Source organism: Tachypleus tridentatus, chromosome 3 (genome assembly GCF_004210375.1).
Source record: "Tachypleus tridentatus isolate NWPU-2018 chromosome 3, ASM421037v1, whole genome shotgun sequence".
NCBI lineage: Eukaryota > Metazoa > Arthropoda > Merostomata > Xiphosura > Limulidae > Tachypleus > Tachypleus tridentatus.
This window is the reverse complement of record NC_134827.1, coordinates 22,772,396-22,796,572: the sequence shown is the minus strand read 5'-3', so window position 1 is coordinate 22,796,572 and position 24,177 is coordinate 22,772,396. Positions and strand designations below refer to the sequence as shown.

Genomic DNA, 24,177 nt, shown 5'->3' with positions numbered 1-24,177 from the left:
TGAATTTCGCACAAAGGTACATGAGGGCTATCTGCGCTAGCCGTCCATAATTTAACAGTGGAAGACTAGAGGGAAAGCAACTAGTCATTATCACCCACCGCCAACTCTTGGGCTACTATTTTACCAACGAATAGTGGGATTAACCGTGACATTGTAACTCCTTCTCGGCTGAAAGGAGTGAGCATGTTTGGTGTGACGGAGATTCGAACTCGCGACCCTCGGATTATGAGTCGAGTGCCTTAACCACCTGGCCTTGTCGGGCCACGTTTATGATTGAAAAACGTTCCTGAGCTAGACAGCTGTATGTACCTGATTCTTGGAATCTATTATCTAACCATCGTGCAAGTGCCATTCAAACTGAAAATACCAGTAATTTTGTGAAAGTCGGAGAAAATTAATGTATTTTAAAATTATAATTTTGGCTATTAGGGTATTGTGTATGATGTTTTTTTCATCACAAAAATACGCAAAAAAGTGAAAGATTCCCATAGGATGGTTGTTGTACCATTGTTGCCAATTGATACCTGCAAGTGTTATGAACATAGAATTTGACCTGCATAAAACCTAGATTTCAGTCTAGTGATGTCCCGTCTGTGGGACATAAAGTATGGTTGTTATACCATTGTTGGCACTTGATATCTATAAGTATGACGAACATAAAACTTTAGCCATATAAAATTTAGATTACAGTTCAGTAATGCTACTTCTGTAAGATACAAAGGATGTTTGTTACACTATTGTTGCCAGTTGATATTTACAGTTGTTACGAACATAAAAATTTGACCCATATAAAATCCAAGATTCGATTCCTCAGGTAGACACAGAAGCTATCCCAGTGTGGTTTACACTAAAGCAAAACAAGCAACCCAGTGGCCATGTAGAATTAGTATTGCTGCTAATGAAACTGTTTCTTGTTGAATGCCACCGTTCTGAATAAAATATGTAATTTTTCCTATGGGTCAGATTTTTTTGAAACCCCAGAACTTTAGAAATAAGAGGAGCTCTAATAATCCATTGGTATTCTTTTCTAACAAGCTTAATTAAATACAGTAAATATAAAGCCACAAATGTCTGGTAAAGAGAATTCTGTGTGTAACCTCCATCTTGCTTGTATTGGTTAAAGATACATTTATTCTGCGCAGCGATACATTTATTATGTCATCCTAAATGTGTTACCTTTTTTTTAATACTCCAGTGTTTTATTTAGATTTCTTTTCTACAACATTACGTAGAATTAACAGAAGCTTCTGAGATTCGTTTTGAATTGTTGTGAAAGAAAGGAATCATATGGCAGGTGGTAAACTTCGTCTGAAGTGGTCTTCGTTGTGCTACAGTGAAGGTCATTTCATTGAAACGTTCACATGTAATTATTTTTCACAAAGAGTTTTAATAATTTATGCTTTCAGATTTTGTGAACTTTTTTTTAGTTGCATAAGTTTGGTATTTTTGTTACGTTAATATTTCTAAGATTGTTGGCATGCGAACAGGAAGTCAACCCATCACGTGAAGTGTAAAGAAAAAATATCGGAACGTTGCATTTTGATTTGCATCCTGCATTGTTAACGGAATACACCGGGGTAATTCTGGTCACTTTTGATGTACTTTTAGTATTATTGGAACGTTGCATTGGGATTTGCATCCTGCATTGTTAACGGAATACACCGGGGTAATTCTGGTCACTTTTTATGTGCTTTTAGTATTATTGGAACGTTGCATTGGGATTTGCATCCTGTATTATTGTTAACGAGGATTATACCGGGATAATTTTGTTCACTTTTGATGTACTTTTGGTACCATATTTAAGTATTCGTGATGGAATTACGAAGCCTAAACTAACAAAGTAAGGAATATTTTTATCTAGTGATAGTGAGAAACAAACGTGCAGAATTTAAATAAATAACCGCAAAGCAGGTATATAGAAGGGCAACGTTCTGGAAGCCTGCTTAATATGTGTAAATATGAGAGAGATTCAGACATAAAGAAGCTACTTTTGGGTCACCCTTGGAAGCCTGCTTAATATATATGTAAATATGAGAGAGATTCAGACATAAAGAAGCTACTTATGGGTCACCCTTGATTATCAAAATTACAACAGTTCAGTATTTTTCGGATATTCATAAGACAGTTTCCTGCCATTCATTGGAGGACACGTAATGAGAAAGAACTTATTAAAAAGCTCAACACAAACAGGTTTTAAATGCTGGCAGTGCGCGACTGTAAATGTAGTGTGTTTCCATTGGCCAGTGACAACATTATATTAGCGACTGAGACTTTTTATTTTTCTTCTTTTCTGTTTCGTATGTAAGAACTCGAGGCAAGGAACGTTTCGTTCTTGACCTGCTTGCCTGGTATGATTGGGAAATTCCCGCTGTCCTGTGTCCTTTAGTTCTCTAGATTTATTGATAGCTGGCTGAAGCTTCAAAAGACGTAATTGTCGTCACCGAGGTAGATCTTAAACCTAACTTTCCATTCATTTCAACTCGTATAGTTGACGATTGGTGCGTATTGCCGTGAACATAAATCTTGTATGTCACGTATAAGATTCTTTGGCAGGCTTCTAAAGTGATAATTCACACTAGGAGCCTGAAGTTTCCGATTGTGTGTGGCTGTAATATATCCACCAGCAAAGACCCACAATGCTATAGTTGATTGGATATTATGGATATGATTAAAACTGAACTTTGGTAAGTTTTCTTTTCCTTTGTTTTTCTGCTTGTTTTATACTTTTGAATGCCTTTAAAAGAGAACCCACTGGACGTGTGGATGAGAGAGTTTAGACTTGTATTGAATAATTTTATTTGTAACAAAGGAAACCATGCGATTCATAGGTAGCGTTTCTCGCGTATTATTTGACGAGGCTTGCAATAAGAACAACATGCTGGAACAGAGACGATGAAAGTTATTAGATTACACACTAATACGACCAGTGAAGGTGGCAACATGCAACTCTCCAAAGTTACCCGCGGGTAACCCACGTCAGAGTGAGTGTGCCCTCCATTTGTCATCTATATTGGATTGTCTCGAGTCCCGTAATGTTAGGGTGGCAATGTCATTATAACTGACTTAAAAGTAATTACTTTGTATTTGAGTTGCGATAAACTGAATCACCCTAACCGCAGGATATTCAACGTTAACCTAGGAGATTCTTTCTGTATTGAAACTAATCTTGCAATAGCTAAGCTGTAAGGCGTGGTAACCAGAATCGCCTCATGCTATAGAATATTCACCTTTGTTATATATATATATATATATATATAAGGTGATAAAACAAGTTAACAAATGATTACCATAGTTTTTAAATGTGATTTGTTTCTATAAAAGTCTGTATATACGTATGAGAATTGTGAAGGATAATGGGTATCCAAGAGCAGTGACCAAAAGTCAGTATTAAAGTTAACAGAAGTATTGTATTTTATTAAAATATATAGAAGTATACGATTTTGGTTCAAAGGCATCACCAGGACCAAAACGATGGAGGTTACATATTTTATAGAGATTGTGATGGTGTGTACAAATAAGTAACTATAGAAGTTATTTTAGCGTGTTTGACCGCTATTTCCATAAGAACATTTCACATAGATTGTGGCTCTGTTTTATTTTTTGGCTATTTGTAATATTATTTCAAAACAAAAAGTGAAACCACAGCAATTTTCTTATTATTTAACACAATGCCAAATCCACAGTTTTGAATCTTCAGGACTAGCTATTAGCAGGAAAAGAACACACCGTCCTGTACTTCATCGCATGACAAAATATCTCAAGAAAACAAATTTAAAAATAAGGAAACGTTTTTGAAGTATTTTAATCTATATGAATGTTATATTGCTATTACATGCCATAAAATGTACGAAGTGAATTTCATCTCGAAGTACCTATGGTGTCGTAAAGATCACTGGCGTGATCATTTGGTATAATATTTGCTTGACTTATTTATTTATTTTCACAAAAATTCTGTAGTTTTTTATTTATTTTTATCTTGTAAACAAGGTCAGTCATTAGTTGATTTTATTTAGTATTATTTATAATCACAAAAGCGAATAATAACCAAAATGGGAAAAGAAGACAACCGCAGTAATGTGATTATTTGATGACCTCTTTGACCCTAACATGTTCCTCAGTTGAAATTATATTCATTTCATGCATTATGGAATATGCAGTAAAGAATAAAACAGAGCAGAATAAATGAAAATACTTATTAAAACAGTCCATATTCACTTATCTTCACAATGCTATACCTCATTATTCTCGGATAAGTTTCTTTACCTTTGACCCTCGTATATTAACCTTCAGCACCTTCTATCGCTTAGTTATTTTCTTATATAATATTGTATGATCCTCTATTAAAATTAGTTCAAACGTCTATGTTATTTCATTATCTCAACATCAACCTACGGATTAAATATAAACATCCGCTATTTTCTGCGTGATCTCCCTTCACTAATCCTTAAGCGGTGTCAAAACTCTGTTTTATATCTCTTAAAAAAATTACCTTTATCTTACCTGAATATCAACTCTGATTCAGACGTTTGGTTAGTTTTATATGAGCTTATGATCGCTAATCTTAGTCTTCCTTTGGATTATTCTGTTGAATTTCATAGATTGAAGATAGAAATATGGTTTTAAAAGGTCTTAAAATGACTTGCATGTCAGGATTCCCACTTCTTGCATATTGCTGTTGTTTTGGATAAATAAATTATACATGTTTTTTTTGTTTTTTTTTAAGCTACCATAATATAATGTTAGTACGACACAGGTGCAGGCAAGGTTCTGTTGTAAGACGAGGGCGTAACTGAAGATGTAAAATTATTTGGTGCAGAAATGGGAAAACGCCTAGTTTGACAATCATATAGCCAGATATGCAAATACGACAACGTAGTTGTTTTAAAACTGCGAAAATCAATAAGATGTCATAGCAGCCTATTGTAAAAATACTTTAGATAGTTTTAGGTTTTTGTTTGTTTCATAAGTTAACGTTGTATTGCGTTATTTTACTGTCCCATTTCTCCATGACATCAAAGCAGGACCACTTTTGTTGGTTTGTAGCGATCGGCTATATAATGTAAAAATTGGGTTTTTGTATGTACAACGGCAGCCCTTCGAGCTAGGTGGCCATTATAGATTTATCAATCAATAAGGATTATGGTGGGCTGGCTAAATCTTTTATGAGAAGTTCCGCAGCTTTTCACACCCCGGAAGTTGTGTGTGTATAATGGGGTTCTGTGTCAGAAGTAGGAAGTCCACCATCTTTCTTAATCGGATGGAATTTGACAGTGTTGGAATGATAAATTGTTTTGAGGGGACCAAGTTGATTTTAACGAATCGCTACCTAAATGTGATGCACTGCAAGGAAAATCAGTTCTTTTCACAAACACCCAAGTGCGAATACGATAGTTAACAGAATATTCTGCTTGAGTGTATGTTTCTAAAGAGTACGACTTTATTATTAACATAAGAATATTTTTCCCCCGATTTCTTATGCACTTAAAAATTCTACATCGCTTCTGCCTGTGAACCTATAACTCTAGAAACCAGGTTTCGATACCCACGGTGGGCAGAGCACAGATAGCCCCTTGTGCAGCTTTGTGTTTAACCAGAAACAAATAAACGTGTTAATGTTTGCATTTTTGTAGCTCTGAAATTATGATGGTGTAGTTTTAAAGTTTGTTGCCTATTTTCCCTTTTTATTTTCCTGAAAGTAAAGAACTTTATATGGCAACGTTAATTATGTTTTCATGTAGGGTTAAACCTGGACAGTATTTGTTGTTTCAGTCACGCGCTCAAGTATAAACATTACCACGCAAGATCAACCTTTGATGTATTATATAATGCACAGTTAAACCTTGGACAGGTCATTTTTGTGGTTTCTGTAGTTTCATTAATGTGCAATGGCGTCTTTTCGAAACTTCATGGTTTATCATAATCATCTCAGGTATCTTTTTCAAGCATCAACTAATGCATAAGCGAATATACGCAACAAACTGAAATTCTCTTGATTATCATTCTTCTTGTTACTTAATTTCCCCGAACGGGGACCTAAGATCTTGAAGGGTCACCTATTTTAACTATTCGCACTACTAACATTATACAGTAGTATGTTGTCTGTCTGCCTGTCAGTCGCTCAGTACACACTAAACTACGTCACATAAAGGACGTTTAACGTTGTAATATGTACTATCGTGATGCAGTAAAACGTGCGCATGATATGAATCACGAGAAGAATTATGCACTCTGTTGGCTGCAACACAGTATGATATGAAAATATTTGTTACTTTTAATTTAGGTTTTATCTTCGCTTTAAACAGAACACCTATGGGAAATTACGAACGTGTATCTACTATGTTAATATTGCAACTGATATATAATACTGTTCAATTATTATCGTAGCAATACAATAAACCATACGCTGTGTTCGATTTAGTGACATCTGTGTTTTATAATATTTTTTCAACTAATTTTTGAATCGGTATTATTGCGAATACGTATTACACAGACTTCTATATACAATTCAAAATCAAGAATTAGTCTTTAGAAAAATACCTACAATGATTTTATTGCACCAGTTATATCGAAAAAGAATAACGTAAGTGGAGCGAATTGTGTCATTTGAATATTGTGTTAACATGTTTGTTATAGACATAGAAGAGCTAAGTGTTGGGTATGCATATGATAAGTAATACATCATTTTATTTAATTGTCTTCGTATTATTGAAAAGCACGCGCGAATAAGAGGTAGCTTAAAGGTTTCCTTGGAGTTTTCACCATAAAGAGTGAACTTTCTGGACAGGTATACGTGTGTGTGTTAATGAAAATAAATACATTTTAATGATGTTAAATAAGTAAACTTGAAGATGACCTAAGAAGGCTGAAACGTTGTTCCCTTCTTTGTTAGTAAAAGTGTTGTGTTATTAACCATACCAGCCATCCTGAGATACAGTTAAACCTCTTACTAATTATATTAGTTTGTTATAACTTTAAAAACAAGCCGAAACAAAATTAAATTAAACAAGAAAACGCTGCACGAACTGAAAGGATTCCATGTATCCCAGGTTTGGAGGTGACTGTTGAATTAGGACCCACACTGCGGTTGGGATACACTTTCTATTAGTCTTAACCTCCATTCGCCAGTCTCGCATAAGAAATGAAAGAGTAGCAATAGATATAGAAATAGAAATTAGGAGAGCGAGTGGGTGCTCAAGCCCACAATGTCCTACATCTACATCACCCTTCACTGCCTGCAGACAGTTGTGGGAAGGTGACTGCTCTCCTAAGTAAAGAAGGAAAACTAATTAAAATAAAAATAAGAAAAAGGAAATAAGTTTTGGAGTAAGTTAGTTGAAAACTTACCTCTTGAAGTTAGCATTCCAGCCCTCAATATGGTAGAAAGGCACTAATCTGTAGCCCAGTAAATGAATTATACTAGTGTGAAGCGTTCCATCCAATTATCCAAAAAAAAACTAGTATACCTGCCAGCCACCACCTATTATTGTTTCTCGGATTTTTTTACTGCGTTTGCTATAAGAAACGTTTCCAAGGTAATCAACATCTGCAATTGTTCCTATTCCTTTTTCGAACTTTGTAAAACATCCCTTTCTGAAAACTCTGACCACTAACTACAACTATTTTAGATGTTTGATATATTTGTAACCAGTTCATACAGTATTACTTAATTTGTTTATCATAAATTGAGGTAGGATACTGGAAAATAAATATAAAAGCAATTTAAAAATTAAACTATAGATAAAAGAAATATTCTTCATAGAAGTTAAATTTCCCAAGCGTTATTTTAAGCCAAGTGTTAGAGCAACTGTTGATCAATAAGGCGATATATTAGAAGGTATTTAATAAATTTCGTAGAAGTGATCGAAAAGCTTTTGTTGCGACAATTTATTTGTTTGTGATAGGATTAACCCAATATTTATTATTTCTAGCAAACTGTGCAATTAACTTGTATATGTTTTAGTTGCAATCCAGCGCTGTGTTTCTATCATCCAAGAAGTTTGTTTAAGCCTTCATTAACAAAATAAGGAGGAAAGCCAGGGGCGAACCCGAAATACAGATGCAGTTGAAATTGCTCACCAGGATCCAGTTAGAAGTTCGGAGTAGTTCTGTGACAGAGAACCACATCGTTGAGCTTGCCAGGATCCAGTTAGAAGTTCGGAGTAGTTCTGTGACAGGGAACCACATCGTTGAGCTTGCCAGGATCCAGTTAGAAGTTCGGAGTAGTTCTGTGACAGAGAACCACATCGTTGAGCTCGCCAGGATCCAGTTAGAAGTTCGGAGTAGTTCTGTGACAGAGAACCACACCGTTGAGCTCGCCATGATCTTGACTGAACAATTAGTTTTTGCTAGTGTATTTTGTGACAGAGAACCACATCGCTGAGCTCGCCATGATCCCGACTGAACACTTAGTTTTTGCTAGTGTATTTTGTGACAGAGAACCACACCGTTGAGCTCGCCATGATCCTGACTGAACACTTAGTTTCTGCGATTACACAAAAGTTCGAGGTTCGATTCTTGTGGTGACCACGTCGTAGATGGGTCTTAACAGTAAATAAATATATCTATACTAATAAATATTCAATTTCAAATGTGTCCAGCTGAAAATGATAAGCATAATAATTTCTAGTGTTATTAAGCGTCAACATCAAGGAAATCTGAAAAAAAAAATCTTTAAGATATTTTAAAATACATTAAACTTCTAACTTCTAAAGCTGAGGGCTTATTGCATTAAAATCGGGTTTAGATATCTGCAGAAGCCAGGGCAGAGATAGTCCACGCTGCAGATATGCACTCAACAATAAACAAACAAAATATCCATGGTTCAGTGAAGCTTCGAGCAAAAATGTAGCTGGTCAGGAACTTTATTTGTGGAACTAAAACTCGGAGAATATGAGAACTAAGTCCAGCATGGCCAGGTGGTTAAGGCACTCGACTCATAATCCGAGGGTTGCGGGTTCGAATCTCCGTCACACGAAACGTGCTCGCCCTTTCAGCCGTGGGGGTGTTATTAGTCGCGGTCAATCCCACTATTCGTTGGTAGAAGAGTAGCCCAAGAATTAGCGGTGGGTGATGATGATTAGCTGCCTTCTCTTTAGTCTTACACTGGAAAATTAGGGACGGCTAGCGCAGAATAGCCCTCGTGTAGCTTTGCGCGAAATTCAGACCAAACCGCTAAATAACTTTGTGCAAAAAGTCGTGTTTTTTGTGTGTTTTTTTTAAGAAAAGTTTTTGCCATAAATCCCAAGAATTACAAGAATCGTATCGTTAAGTTAGAATGAATGTTAAAAGTTTACTTACAGAAGCTGTTAAAGAAAAGTGTTTTTAAATAGGCTCTGATTCGTACAGGTGGATGTATAAGTATGCTTTGTTACTCAAGGCTACATATACATTGAGCACAATGAACGTTTTGTTCGTAGTGTAGAGACTGGCCTTAGACAAATATTACAAACTTTTGCCCTTTTTAAGTTTGCTCATTTTAAAGGTGTGGGTTAAGTTTTATCACTTGTCCTTCTTATGTTACAAAATCTAAATCTGTTTTCGAATGGTAAGTTTAAATCGTGTTTTATTATTGAGCACAAATTTAAGTAGCTTTAAGAAGAGTAAAGTGAGATATTCGGTAAGGGACCGTCTCTATAGTTGATTTAATTGACTTAGTTTGCGACCAATTCATTGTTTTAGAAACTGTTTTATTCGAGTTTAGTATATAATTATAAAAGATACGCGAGTGAAATAAAAGGAAAATATGTTATAGTATGTTAACCGGCATGGCCTTTCGTGTTGAAAGGCCTCTGATGAACCCGTTGTGATACGACATAGTTGTGGTACAGGCACGATATACATTTTGTCAGTTTTTAGGAGCGATTGTTAGCGTATGAATCAGAATAAAGTAGTAAATTGTAATTCTTATTTATTTTGTCATTTTACGAGTCAGAGGGCCCCGGCATGGCCACGTGGTTAAGGCACTCGACTCGTAATCCGAGGGTCGGGAGTTGGAATCCCTGTCGCATCAAACATGCTCGCTCTTTCAGCTGTGAGGGCATTATTATATGACGGTCAATCCCACCATTCGTTAGTAAAAGAGTAGCCCAACAGTTGGCAGTGGATGGTAATGAGTGGCTGCCACTACTAAATTAGGGATGGCTAGCGCAGATAGCCCTCGTGTAGCTTTGCACGAAATTCAAATCAAACCAAAAGAATCAAAAGTTTAGGTTAGAAATAACGAGACAACCTTTTAAATTCTGTTTGACACTCTGTTTACTATTTTTTGTTATTATTTAAATTAACTAGCATTCACGAAAACTAGCAATCCAATAAACCAATCGAAGCCTTGTTTTCAAATGCATATAGTATCTTAGAAGTTTGCTGGTATGGTTATTGCTATGAAGAATGATCATTAAGATGTAATAAATCAACATACATTCACAATTTAGCTATAGTTTATGAACTGCAAATTCTCCAAGTTTTCCACACTACATTGTCTACAAGTGATTTTTACAAAGCGTTCGTAACATTAAAACACACGTTTGTTTCTTTAAGAAATTGAGTTAAAAATGTTCTATGTACTTGTTCGTGTAGAGTCCGGTATTAAGCGAAATCTTTGAATTTCAAAATTACACATACCAACTAAGCAGGCTATCTCAAGGCTTTAGAGAAGTCGGGGCCTCTTCCATCTTTTGAGGCCCATGGCAATAATAATAATAAAAGATGGCACACGAAAACAAAATAAGAAAACCATTAGATCAAAAGAGAAGTGAAGTATAATTTGAATAATCAATTTGTATACATAATGTGCAGTTTCCTTTTATAACAGTATCTGTGTTAGTAACCGAGTGATATTTTCGGAGGTGTCTGTAAATATCATTGTAAGAGTTTTATTTTTTTTATATTTATTACATGACAACTCAAAAATCTAAACAATGGTGTCGAACCATTTCACTAATGGGACATAGTTTCAAATGGAGTATTCGCTTTTATAAGTATTATTAATAACTAGTAGTAATACAATCAAATCTCGATTCTAGTGTAAACGATGTTACCATTAACCGCTTCAAGTTAGTTTTCTTACAGAAATTTAATGTTCCTTTAAAACACTTACGTACAGGGTGAAACAGGTATCACTTTGATTTTAAACTTTCAAAGTAAATAAATATTTGAACTATTGTGTTCAGCTTTAAGTTCCTTACTTTAGGAAGTACATTGAGTTGTTCAAAAGGGTTCAGAGGAGCGTTACTACTAAGGTACCTGGGTTGGAAAGGTTGTCAATAACATTTCCATTTGTTTTTAAAAGAAGAGTTGGATGGGATCTGATTAAGGTGTTTAAGGTTGTAAAGACAACTAGTGTTAATGTATTAATTTTTCGTATTTAACAGCGAGAAGAGCAGGACGAGAGGACGCAGATTTTGGCAGGAGTCACATTCGGTTAAGACAGTTTTATTTTTCTGAAAGGATGGTTGACCTCTTGAATGAGTTGCTTTTGGATGTTATTGATACAATAAATTTGAGTGAATTTAAGAGAAGGTTTGATAATTATATAAATGATAAGGGTTGGCTTTGAGATTTAAAAGAAACATTCATTTATTTAAGTTTAGTTTGGAGGGTTAAACAGCCAAGATGATTTAGTAGGTCCATTTTTGTCCGTAAACGTTGTTTAGTTGTTTCCGTACCTGCCGTCCCCCGCTGGCACAGGGATAAGTCTACGGATTTACAACGCTAAAATCAGGGGTTCGATTCCCCTCATTGAACACAGCAGATAGCCTGGTGCTGCTTTGCTATAATAAAACGCACAAACACACTTGCCCCTAGCGGGAAACTGTGTTGTTTTGTGATTGGTCCAGTGTTAACATTGGAAACGGACGGGAAAATATCTACAGTGAGTGTATGTATTACACACACACACACACACACACACACACACACACACACACTTTGTGATAAGCACCTCTAGTCTGCTCCATTGTTTACGTTATATTTTCGTACAACTATAACTTGGTTTTTTTACCTAGTTTATGAAAATAAATATCCTTGTAGTAAGGAAAAAATAATTTTCGTTGCCATCTTATAAATCATAACAAGTTTCATTCAACTGTTGCATCATTAGTTTTTTCTCATACTTAGAAATAAAAGTAATGTGTCGGTGAATATTACTTGATTGTTTTACATTGCGAGTTCGCTGCGTTTTATATACTGGTAGAAATACCCGCCCACTAGGCAGGTATAACAGCTTGTTACTGCGTCATTTCCTGGAATTTTCTGACATTTCTACAACAGTGTACTCATAATTGACATTCAATAATGATCACTATCACTGAGAAAAATAAGTTTATTAAAATTTTAGTTTATAAATGAACTATCTTCACAGCATTACACAGAGCAAGTTTTATTGGAAGTATTTCTTTGTAGACACAGTTATCATTGAAAGTGTCTTGCTTTTATGTTTCAACACTCATGAGATTTTCACTAGAGAGAAGCAATTGTTTTAGGTTTGTTTTGATTATTTTATATTTGAAACTTACACCAGTAAAAAGTACAAAAAGTAAGTCATAACTATAGTGGATTTGTTTATGTTTAAAATGTTGTCGCACGTGATAGTGTAACGTAGTTTCTGGTTTCATGTAAATAGTAATAGTATAAAGTCACACCTAGCAAACTACAATGAAATAAAATTTAAAAGAAGTTGTTACTCGTATGACCTTTGACCTCTGTGATATTTAGAAACTTGAAAATAATGTACGTGACTGAAAATATTTTCAGTTTTATCACGTATTTTTGGTCATAGGTTAAAGTAAGAATTCTGTGAAAAGACGAGCGTTACATACACACATTTTTTGTCAGTTGTTCCCACGCGAGCACAGCTAGGAGGCGTGCTTATCCAGTAATTCACGCCTTCAAGTGACTATTGTGAAGGCACATTTTGAATCGGCGATCACAGTATAGCACCTGCATGAGTAATGTCAACAGCAGGTGTACGTTCACACTTTAAAAAAAAAAAAGTGATCCCAGTACTTGCACCTGCTTGAATACGTCACGCATGCAGGTGAATAATTTAAATATTTTGAAATATTTAAATAAATAATTTTAAAATCTCAAAAGCCGTTCGTTGGTTGCACGACGAACTGGTACGGCGTAAGAAAAGTAAGCGGATAATTAATTAAATATAAATATAATTTTATATTTTGTTTCTCATTGATATCTGTTAGAAGCAACTTCAGTCATATATTATTAATTTTAAAGTGATTTATGTAAAATATTTAGAGATGAACCTGTGAAATAAAATTTCTGTTTTTAGCAGTGTTTTTGTTTATTTTTTTGCTGTAAAAATTCTTAAAATGAACGAGAAACAAAAGTTACGAAGTTTGTTTATCTCTGTATCAAGCTATGTTTGTCTATGATTATATATTTCAGTCTATAGATAACTTTGGTTCTCTTGTACTTTTTCTTACACATGTTCAACAAAATGTGTTCGATGTGGCATATATGAATTATGAACATATATGTTGATAAACTGAGTATGTTTGTATGACGTGGAGATAATCAGAAGAGATAAATAAAATAATGTGAATACAATATCGCTGAAGCTTGAACACGTGTACAGTCAGTATTATTAATTATCTTACTATTTTATGTTGTAATGGTGTGTAGGAAAAAATGAATATTTTTTAAACATTTTTCTCTGCTTTGGGAAAAGTTCATTTTTTGGATTTGTTGTTATTATATTCCAGTTTCTTTGAGTTTAAATGTCGCTTCATTTTCCAGTGAAAGTCAGTCCTGGACCAAGTTTGGTCTTGCAGTTACTAATAAGTGTATATATAGGCACAGAAATCTTCGCTAGTGACGTGGTTCGCGATAATTTTACGTAATTACAATTCCAAAATTCGGCGTTCAACTTTTTGCGGTGGGCAGTGCAAAAGTAACTAACCCAGTGTGCAGTTTTGCGTTAAAAGCAACAATTACAAGTGAGCTTGGCCAAGTGGTTAAGGTGCTTCACTCGTAGTCTAAGGAACACGTCTTCGAATCCCCGTCACATCCAACATGTCGTCCTTGAAACCGTGGGGGCGTTATTACTTACTGTTAATCCCACTATTCGTTGATAAGAGTAGCTCATGAATTGGCGGTGGGTGGTGATAACAAGCTGCCTTTCCTCTAGTCTTACACTACTAAGTTAGAGACAGCTAATGCAGTCAGCTCTTTTGTCAGCTCATTCCATTGGAACTGTGAACCTTCTATTGGTTGAACTTTTGTAAACTGGAAGAAAACGCATTGTAACTTGTCGTCACTCGTCGTACGTGTTATAGTTTAACCTGTTGACTGCCAAGTATTTCAGCTGGTACGGCAACTTCGAACCGTGTTCAAAATACAACTCTAATGCTTCTTCATTTTGTAACTTTTTCGTGACGCCATTTTGGATCGAAAGTGAAACAATTTGTAAGTAGGTCAAATGCATGTATGGTGCTGACATCTAGCGTTGAAGTTAGGTATTATTGAGAACGAATTAACTCCTCCGTGGCACTGTGTTATCGATCGGCTTCGACGAGTTATCTCGTCTACGGCACTGAACAGTTTAATGAAAGTAGTTTGAAATAGATAAATGATACGGTTTAAGTTGCTGAGAATGTGTACATATATTCTTCGTTACTTTATTATTTATTCGTTTTAGGGCAAAGCCAAACACTCTGCTGTCTCCATTCCGTCTATCTCGAGGATTTTGGCATTGAAATTCTGTGAACTTACAGCTGTCCCACTGGAGGACGTATTCTATTCAACTATATATTGTTTTCATTTTTCCATGTTGCGTGCTCTTACAATGGAAGTTCATAGTTAAGGGCTCAAAAGATACACACTACTTTTTGCCCTTAGTGACAACTTTACAAGGTGTATTGTTCGTTTCAAATCAATACTATAAAACTTCTAAGTACAAATATCAGTTTTTTACATGCTAATGTATGAGATTCACTCTGAACCGGTAAGGGTTTTTAAGAGCGTCTGACCAAGAGTAACCTAACTAGATGGATTAGAATTACAAAATGAAGCCAATTCTGTGTGATCGATTGATGGTGCTTAACGTCATGTATAAACACACACACACACACACACACACACACACCATGTATGTCGATCATAATATATCAATTAATTAGTAATATTTCTATTAAAGATATTTTCGGAAGTAATTCCAATAATTCAATTTAATCATTAATATTAATAAGTGTACAGTAATTAGAATGTTTTATGACTGTATTTAATAATGTGTAAGACGATTCCATGTATAAGACGACCCTGTTTTGTTTTGTTTTTTTTAGCAAATTAGGTGTATTTCCTTTAAGTTCTGTGTGTAGGACAATATCTATTGGCAGGCAAGTTTAAGAAGTTATTTTTAAGCTGTAGCTAAGGTGATCTCTGGGTATTCAATATAATAATAAGTACAGCTTTTATGTTTCTCAAACGCTGTAGTGGCATAACTTCAGTCACATTTGTGTAATAAACTACTTTACAAAGTTTTCATCACACTGAACTTTCTTTTTCCTATTACAAAAAATACTAAACCATAAGACGTAGTAACTACTATACAAGAACAATTAGTGTACGTTACACAAACAAAAGTTTGTGTAATATTAGCATTACGGTTGAAATCAATACATTTCAAATGAAAAATGTTTTCATTAAATATAACTAGCGTGTGAGATGAATAACTTAGTTATGAAGAATCGAAGCAAATCATCCAATTATAAACACATTATTGTAACACTGTGCAGGTTGATGTCGACGTACTTAATTTGAAAGGGAAACAAGTAGAAGGAACAGTGTAGTTTTGTTTTAAATATGCTATTAACCAAAGAGTTCTAATTTAAACTATATCTTTGAACCTGTATATGAGTAAAAAGTATCGTCTCATATACTGGCAAGTACAATATAATATTTGGCTTTCAGTTTTTAATTAGTAGATCAAAAACGAATAGGTGTTAGAACAATTTTAGGAACATATAACCAGAAATTGGACATCCTGTTATTTTTCACTGCTGAGCCATATATATATGTATACCATTTTGAAGTTCTCATTGTGATATTTGTATAAGTTTATCTTTCGTCCCATTTTGAAAAATGCAGTTTGTTAATTACATGGAAAACAGACTATTATTCTTGGTTGTGAACAACACTGGGAAACAGTTTTCTTGTATTATTCACGAGGCGAAATGTTGCTTTTTGCCAGTAGCGTCTCTGACGCTTTGCTTACGTACACATAGATGTTTCTAAAGTTATAAGGTTTTAACACGCACCCTCCCCCCAAGCGATGCTCAAGCTTGTCTTGGATTGGGTGTAACAGATCACACGCACCTTACAAACGCAACATGCGTTCGAGAGAAGCTGTGACAGGCTGTCTCCGGGTTATTAATTTCTATATTATATTTTACATGGACATTTTGCACTCTGCATATTTCGATATTTGCAACTTGGCGAGACTCGTCTTTACGTATTATTTCACATGTGTCGCTTAATCTTCATTTGGATACAGTGAAGATGCTATATGAAAGATTATAACTGGAACCTATCTTGTATTCGATGATAAATCTAACCCGCACTATCTGCGCATCAAACAAGAAAACACACTTGAATGATGACCATTAATGCCACTTCCATCTTTCACACACAGCTGTCACTACCATAATCATTCTGGAACAAAAGCGAAGAATGTTGACCTTTACTGACACATTTCTTCTGTCGAGTGCGTTATTCTCGGACTTAATGTCCACAATGTTTTAAAGTTCGTCTCCTCGTAGATTAGTTCTGTATGTCTCTAACATGAAACACTACATCAGTATCCGTATGTACTACTTTCTAATAGTTATAATGGAGATCTAATGTAACTTGGAGCACTGTTTCTCATCGAATGCAGACGTTGTTGTTTTTTTTTCATCTCGAATTCGTTCAGCAGTGTTTGACCTGAGTTACGCATTACGAAATCCATGTTGTTTCATTCGATGAATTTAACATCTCGACATGAACTAGACGTAACATCGAGTATTCAACTATTATATTAAAATGTGCCTAATAAAACTACTGACGAATATGTGCGTGGCTGCGAATAACGTTTTTAAACCGGACAAGATATGAAAATATCACATAATATAATCTGAATGACTTGTTAAAGTAGTTTTAGATTCTTTAACACCATACACCATGTGCACTTGAGCTGCCTAACATTTTCTTGGAACTTATTTATTATTCTGGTTCTTGGAAATAAGAGGAGTGGTAAGGCTTTAAGTTAATACGTGTTTTGTATTAAATAAACTGTTAAAGTATGTTATATAAGTCGTTTGGAAAATAACATTCGCTGTGCAATCAAACAACTAGCTATGACAGTTTGGAATTATCATGCATGTTGCCAAGAGGCGTGTAAAATTCACTGTATAATAAATAACACTCGTATTATAAAGTGAATCTTAATGAGGATCTTTTCAATTTTTCTCCAGATTTGTCTACGCCATTACTGAGGCAAGTAACTGCTGGTGTAAAGGTACATCAGGTGTTGATCACCTTCTGAAACACTTGGATTTCCAGTGCGGACCAACAAGGTGAGGACCACCGATTGGTGGGTGTGAAGGTTTTACCTTAATTACTTATGTAGGATATTACTCAGATTGAACACTTGTAGTTTGCACTGAGGCAATATCTAGATTAGTTCTCATGATTTCTCATATTTGTAAATTGTGTGTAAATTGTGATTGACAAACTGAATGTTCGTCATGTAAAGAGAAACAACGATGATTTCTTCTTCTCAAAATTGTTACTAGATTATAACCAACTTTTAGAAAACACGTTCATAAAAATTTATTTAGATGCAATGTATGTGTGTAGAGTGACTATCATATTTAGATACAATGTGTGTATGTAGAGTGACCATCATATTTAGATACAATGTGTGTGTGTAGAGTGACCATCATATTTAGATACAATGTGTGTGTGTAGAGTGACCATCATATTTAGATACAATGTGTGTGTGTAGAGTGACCATCATATTTAGATACAATGTGTGTGTGTAGAGTGACCATCATATTTAGATACAATGTGTGTGTGTGTAGAGTGACCATCATATTTAGATACAATGTGTGTGTGTAGAGTGACCATCATATTTACATACAGTGTGTGTGTCTGTGTGTGTGTAGAGTGACCATCATATTTACATACAGTGTGTGTGTCTGTGTGTGTGTAGAGTGACCATCATATTTACATACAATGTGTGTGTGTAGAGTGACCATCATATTTACATACAATGTGTGTGTGTAGAGTGACCATCATATTTACATACAATGTGTGTGTGTATAGTGACCATCATATTTACATACAATGTGTGTGTGTGTAGAGTGACCATCATATTTAGATACAATGTGTGTGTAGAGTGACCATCATATTTAGATACAATGTGTGTGTGTAGAGTGACCATCATATTTAGATACAATGTGTGTGTAGAGTGACCATCATATTTAGATACAATGTGTGTGTAGAGTGACCATCATATTTAGATACAATGTGTGTGTGTAGAGTGACCATCATATTTAGATACAATGTGTGTGTGTGTAGAGTGACCATCATATTTACATAGTGTGTGTGTGTAGAGTGACCATCATATTTACATACAGTGTGTGTGTGTGTGTGTGTGTGTAGAGTGACCATCATATTTACATACAATGTGTGTGTGTGTGTGTGTGTGTAGTGACCATCATATTTACATACAATGTGTGTGTGTGTGTGTGTGTAGTGACCATCATATTTACATACAATGTGTGTGTGTGTGTGTGTGTAGTGACCATCATATTTACATACAATGTGTGTGTGTGTGTGTGTGTAGTGACCATCATATTTACATACAATGTGTGTGTGTGTAGAGTGACCATCATATTTCTCGTATTTTACGAAACTACTTTTTAAAAGTATATTTGGTCATTTTCTTAAAGTACTGCAGGACTGACATTTGACTTCTGTGCAATTTTAGGTTATGTTCATGATAAATCCGTATAGACTGCAATATGCAAAAAAAAACAAAAAAACACACCAACAACACTGATTCCCACTGACATGTTCCACCTCTGTCAACTGTATGACTGTGCAAATGATTAATGGTGAATTTATATTATGGATTTTGGGGTGTTCTCTGTGGACTGTCGTACTGGCTTTGGCTTTGTTAGCCTGCTGTTCTGAGAAACACTTTCTAATTCGTGCATTATCAAAACTGAAATATTCTGCGAGTAAAATATGTCGAAAGTTCTGAATGGACAAAATTTCGTGATATAGCGTCAGTGTTTCTCCTTTAAAACCAAATAAACGTAATGACGACTTTCAGCCAGTGGATATGATTTTTATACGCTAGCAGCACTAAGCGAATATACCGGATTCGTTTTTATTACTTATCGCAATCCCTACCAACTTTCCCTCAAGTCTGATTATTTGTCTAGAGTTGTATGTGTGTGTCTTACATACGTATATATGGCTGAAATAATATTTTAAAAGATAAAATTGCTTGCCACGGTGGAAAGTGCTATTGTTATGTCTGGATTGAAAAGTAGCTTTTTAAGTCAGTATCACTCTACTTTTTTTCTTTTGCTAGTTAGAATTTTTAATGTAACGAGGAAGCAACTCGATGGCACAATGTTGTTTAATCACGTGACAACTAGCTTTGATTTCAGTTTTAGTTTTTTATTTGCACAAACAACTCTTAACCCGCATGAAATTTCATTTAAAAAATAAACATTACACTTAATATGTTTGTTATTGGTTTACTCGACTTATTTAGGTCTTAAATACGCACGTGTAATTTGTTCAAAATCATATGCTTATCACTTTGTGAACAAACATTGCGACGTTTCTGCATATTCAGCTAAGTTTTCCTTCATTAAAATTTTACATTTACTTTACTTTGCAATAATATATTTTCAGTTCGTTTTATAGACTGTAATAAATACCTTTTTAGCTACTTGCTTCTTTAGTATGGGTTTTATTCTTCGTTTTACGAGTTTCTTTCTTCTAACTCTTAAAACCGTGCCATACACTGAATGCTCATGACTGTTTCATACTCCGTATACTGTTACAAGTACCATTACTTTATTGTTCACTCTACTTGTTGGTTTACTAAATGAAGCTACTTACGTACAGATTTATTAAATAAAGTTACGTCGACCAAGTAATTTTGTTTTTCAAATAACCAGAATTACTGATGTACCACTTAATACCTGCAACAAAACAAAGCTTAAATGCCGTGCGTGTATATGTTAGATAAGTAACATTCAAGGAAAGGACGTGAAAACTACAACAAATGTTTTGCAAGTCGTGGCTAGAACAACATTGACCCGGCATGGCCAGATGGGTTACAGCGTTCGACTCGTAATGCGAGGGTCGCGGGTTCGAATCCCGGTCGCACCAAAACATGCTCGCCCTTTCAGCCGTGGGGACGTTATAATGTGGCGTTCAATCCCACTATTCGTTGGTAAAAGAGTAGCCCAAGAGTTAGCGATGGATGGTGATGACTACCCGCCTTCCCTCTAGTCTTACACTGCTAAATTAGGGACGGATAGCGCAGATAGCCCTCGTGTAGCTTTGCGCAAAATAAAAAAATCCAACAAAAACAAACCAGTACTTCATTATTTATCGAAAATGAGAATGAGGTCAAGACGTACTGTAGTCGGTTTATAACAATATGTCGAACATAAGTGTTCTGAACCTGTATACGTGAAAAATGTCGATAATTTAGAAGTATAGTTGTTCGTCTTTCTGAGTGAAAAACAAAATACGAAGCTTTTCGAAATACCAAAAAGTGAAAATTAGCGTCACCGTACTTTCAACATAGTGGAAAAGGCCCTTGTAAAGGGTCGACAATTTTCTAGACAATTACTTGTAGATTGAGGATGAAAAACGTAATGTAGCAGATGACGCTGCAAACACTAGCAGAATTTGAACCAACAATAACAGGAAAAGGAAATTAGTCAGGGTTAAGGATCAAGTGAAGACAGAATTAACGAACACAAATCTGAGAAGAACGATAGAGTGGAGAACTGTCAAAGCTGTTTACTTCTGTTGTGGTTGTTCATAAATGGTAGTCTGGGGGAAGGAAACACTAACACCATGTCTTCTGTGCTCTATGTAAAGCAGAGTTCTCTAGTAAAGAAATTGATACTAAATAGACTATCTAACATTCGCACTGTTATTACTATTAATATATTTTTTAAAATAAATCGACACTTACAGTATAATTATCAACGACTTACTAGTTGTTAATAAATATAACGCCTTATCGTAAACTTACAATGCGAACTATGTAGATGTGTAATTTGACTCGTTTGTTTGAGCAATAAATTGCATACCTGGCTCTGCCCTTGACGAAAGCCTGGCAGTGAAAGTCTACAAGTAAAATTAAACTTGTAGTCCATAATGTTTTTTGGTTGTTGGTTTTTTACAGGGGTGAAGCTTTTGTAAAGCATTTTAAATGTTTTACTGTTAAAGTTTCGCTGGTTATTTTAACGAGACCGCACTTCTCCGCCGTTTTTTTTTCTTGTAAACGCAAAAAAAAACGCACAAATTTGCTAAGAATGAGTAAAAAGTCTGTGAGGATTTTCAGCAGCATTCCTTTCTTAAAAAAAAAAAATAGTTGCAGTACGGGAAATATATCTGAGTGAGGAAGTGAAGCAGTCGAGTTTAGAAGCTTGGCGGAAATGGCAAACCAGTTGGCTCACTTCACGTTCAAAGTAGCCCATTTCACAGCAGAGATGCGGTCAAGATTTCTACTGTCTAAATTTGTTAAATTTAATGCATTACATTTAATAATAAACTTAAGACTTTCCTTTACGGAAAAAGATATTCTACATCAACAAGTAAGAAATATCTTTCAAAATATATATGTAATACATATCTAGTTCAGGCTTAAGCGCTTCCACTCGCAATCTGCAGGTCGCTCTCTCTCTCTTTCGGGATTTGAGTAATGATATGTACCCTAGAGGGTCAGGTGCGCTTTGACCTCTTCCTCCTCCCTTTACTTACACGATTATGCAGCGTTGGTTACTGCTTTAGGCTCAGAGTGGCTGAATTTCTGCGATATCATTCAGGGCAATGTCCATATTGTTTTCATACATTCATAGATATTATTTGCCCCATCAGTAGGAAGTCTAGTTTGGTGACATTTTTCCCCTTCCCTTTTATATATATATTCCATTTATTTATTTTCGTGTTTACAATATGATATATGTTGATCGGGGAGAGGTGTTTAGGACTATCTTCATCGTGTATGAGGTACCTGTCTAGTTCGCATAATAATTCATTTTTTCATCCAGTTGTTATCAAAATACGTTATTGTACTATGTTGGAGTCTATCTCCTATGGTTGGTGTTTGAATATTTATGAATGAATTTAGATGATGTTGCTCTGGGAACTCTGTGCTGTCGTGAGGAGTGTGTTTTGTATTGTTTGTAGCTTGGTTTTAATTGTTATCCAAGCTGGAGCTGCATGGTCAGTTACTGGTCTAATGTATGTTTTGTAAATTTTTAGTATACTGCCGGTCGCGGGAACCATTCCCTGTCCCATCAGACATGTCCGCCCTTCCAGCCGTGGAAGCGTTATAATGTGAAGGTCGTTCCCTCTATTCGTCGATAAAACAGTACTCTAAGAGTTAACGGTGGGTGGTGTCGACTAGCTGCCTTCCATCTAGTATTTCGCTGTTACATTAGGGACGGCAAGCGCAGATAGCCCTCGTGCAGCTTTGCGCAAAATTGAAACCAAACTTAAGCGCTTATTCTAACAATAGTATAAATCGGAAGTTAAATGGTGTGAATTCGAAAATAACGGGAAATTAAAGGAATACTAATATTTTAATACTTTATGTTATGGTTATTATGGGAAAGAAGCCAAAATGATGAACATCTGACTAATAATCGTCTACTTACAGAATTTTGTTATGGTGAGTTTTGTTCAAACTTAGTGTTTTTATTTTTCAATATATGCAAAGTGTAATATGAATTGCTTTGTTTAATAATAATTTGTAATAATATGCTTTGTTTTTAATCTCTTAAGTTAGCATGCCAAGTTTGGTCTGGATCGGTCAACTGTTTCAAAAGTAAATGCATCTATAGACAGACAGACAAAAAGTTTTCATTGAAACTGGGAACTTATTGCATGAGTATGGATTAATATGTATATCGTATATATGAGAGAGGCCTCTACCCCCAGTTTTTATATTCATCTTTGCCTTGCTTCGCTTCGTTTCCCGGAACTAGATAAAATTTATACCATGTGTAATTTTTCACATCATCATATTATAATGAAACGTTTGGTGATATGAATGATATTGGAAAAACATTTTTATTGTACGATGTGTAACCTCCAACTTCGCGAAATTTTTATCCTGTATGTACGTCGATTTGCAATAGGGGTCACGATTTTCACGTTTCGCCTTCGTTTCCCGTCACGTATAAGGTATTTTTCTACATTCTCAGGGTGCAGATATGACATCATATACACGTCACACGCGGCTATAATTCACTGGCGCCACGGGTAATTGGCTAATGATTTTAATTCACAAGACGAAAAGAAACACAAATAAAATACTATGTTTCTAACAGCCCAGCCATAATTTCCGTAAATCTGAAACTACTTGTATACTTTTCTCCCGTCATTCTTGAGGAAATATATGAATACTTAAGACACTGGTTTTTGGAAGATTATACTCTGTTCAGTGTCCAATTGGAAATGGAACGTTATTCTTATGATAATATCAGTGACGTGTTATATGATTGTATAGTATTTTAACTCTTATACTTTTTGTTAAAAGGAAAAACACACACGCATACAGAAACTTAAGTTCTGTGTCTTAAAGAAATGCGCTTAGCTATTTGACATTCTTGAAATAATTTATCATATTAAGTTATTCAGAAAACTTTTTTAAACACTCTCAAACTAGGCCCATCCTGGATAGGTGATTAGAACACTCGATTCTCAATTTGAATGTCGCGGGTTCGAATCCCCGTCCTGTCAAATATGCTCGCCCTTTTAACTCGGAGAGCGTTATATTACATTGTCAATTCCACTATTCGTTGGTAAAAGAGTAGCCCAAGAGCTAGCGGTGGGTGGTGATGACTAGCTGCCATCCATGTAGTCTTATTACACTGCCAAATTAGGGACGACTATAATAGATAGCCCCTGTGT

At 35.2% G+C, this 24,177-nt stretch overlaps 1 protein-coding gene across 11 annotated transcripts in view; it reads left to right on the top strand.

Moving 5' to 3' along the window:
* The window catches only part of LOC143246519 (polycystin-1-like protein 1), a 352,075-nt gene that overhangs the window by 52,517 nt on the left and 275,381 nt on the right, over window positions 1-24,177 (top strand). For 9 of the 11 annotated variants that reach the window (XM_076493355.1, XM_076493363.1, XM_076493362.1 and 6 more), the window contains one exon: window positions 17,466-17,567. The exons of 1 other annotated variant lie outside the window; for it this stretch is intronic. In XM_076493355.1, coding sequence (XP_076349470.1) covers window positions 17,466-17,567 — 102 coding nt within the window. Of the gene's footprint in view, window positions 1-2,665; window positions 2,685-17,465; window positions 17,568-24,177 lie in introns of those variants that run through there. One more of the 11 variants, XM_076493367.1, reaches the window with a different exon arrangement.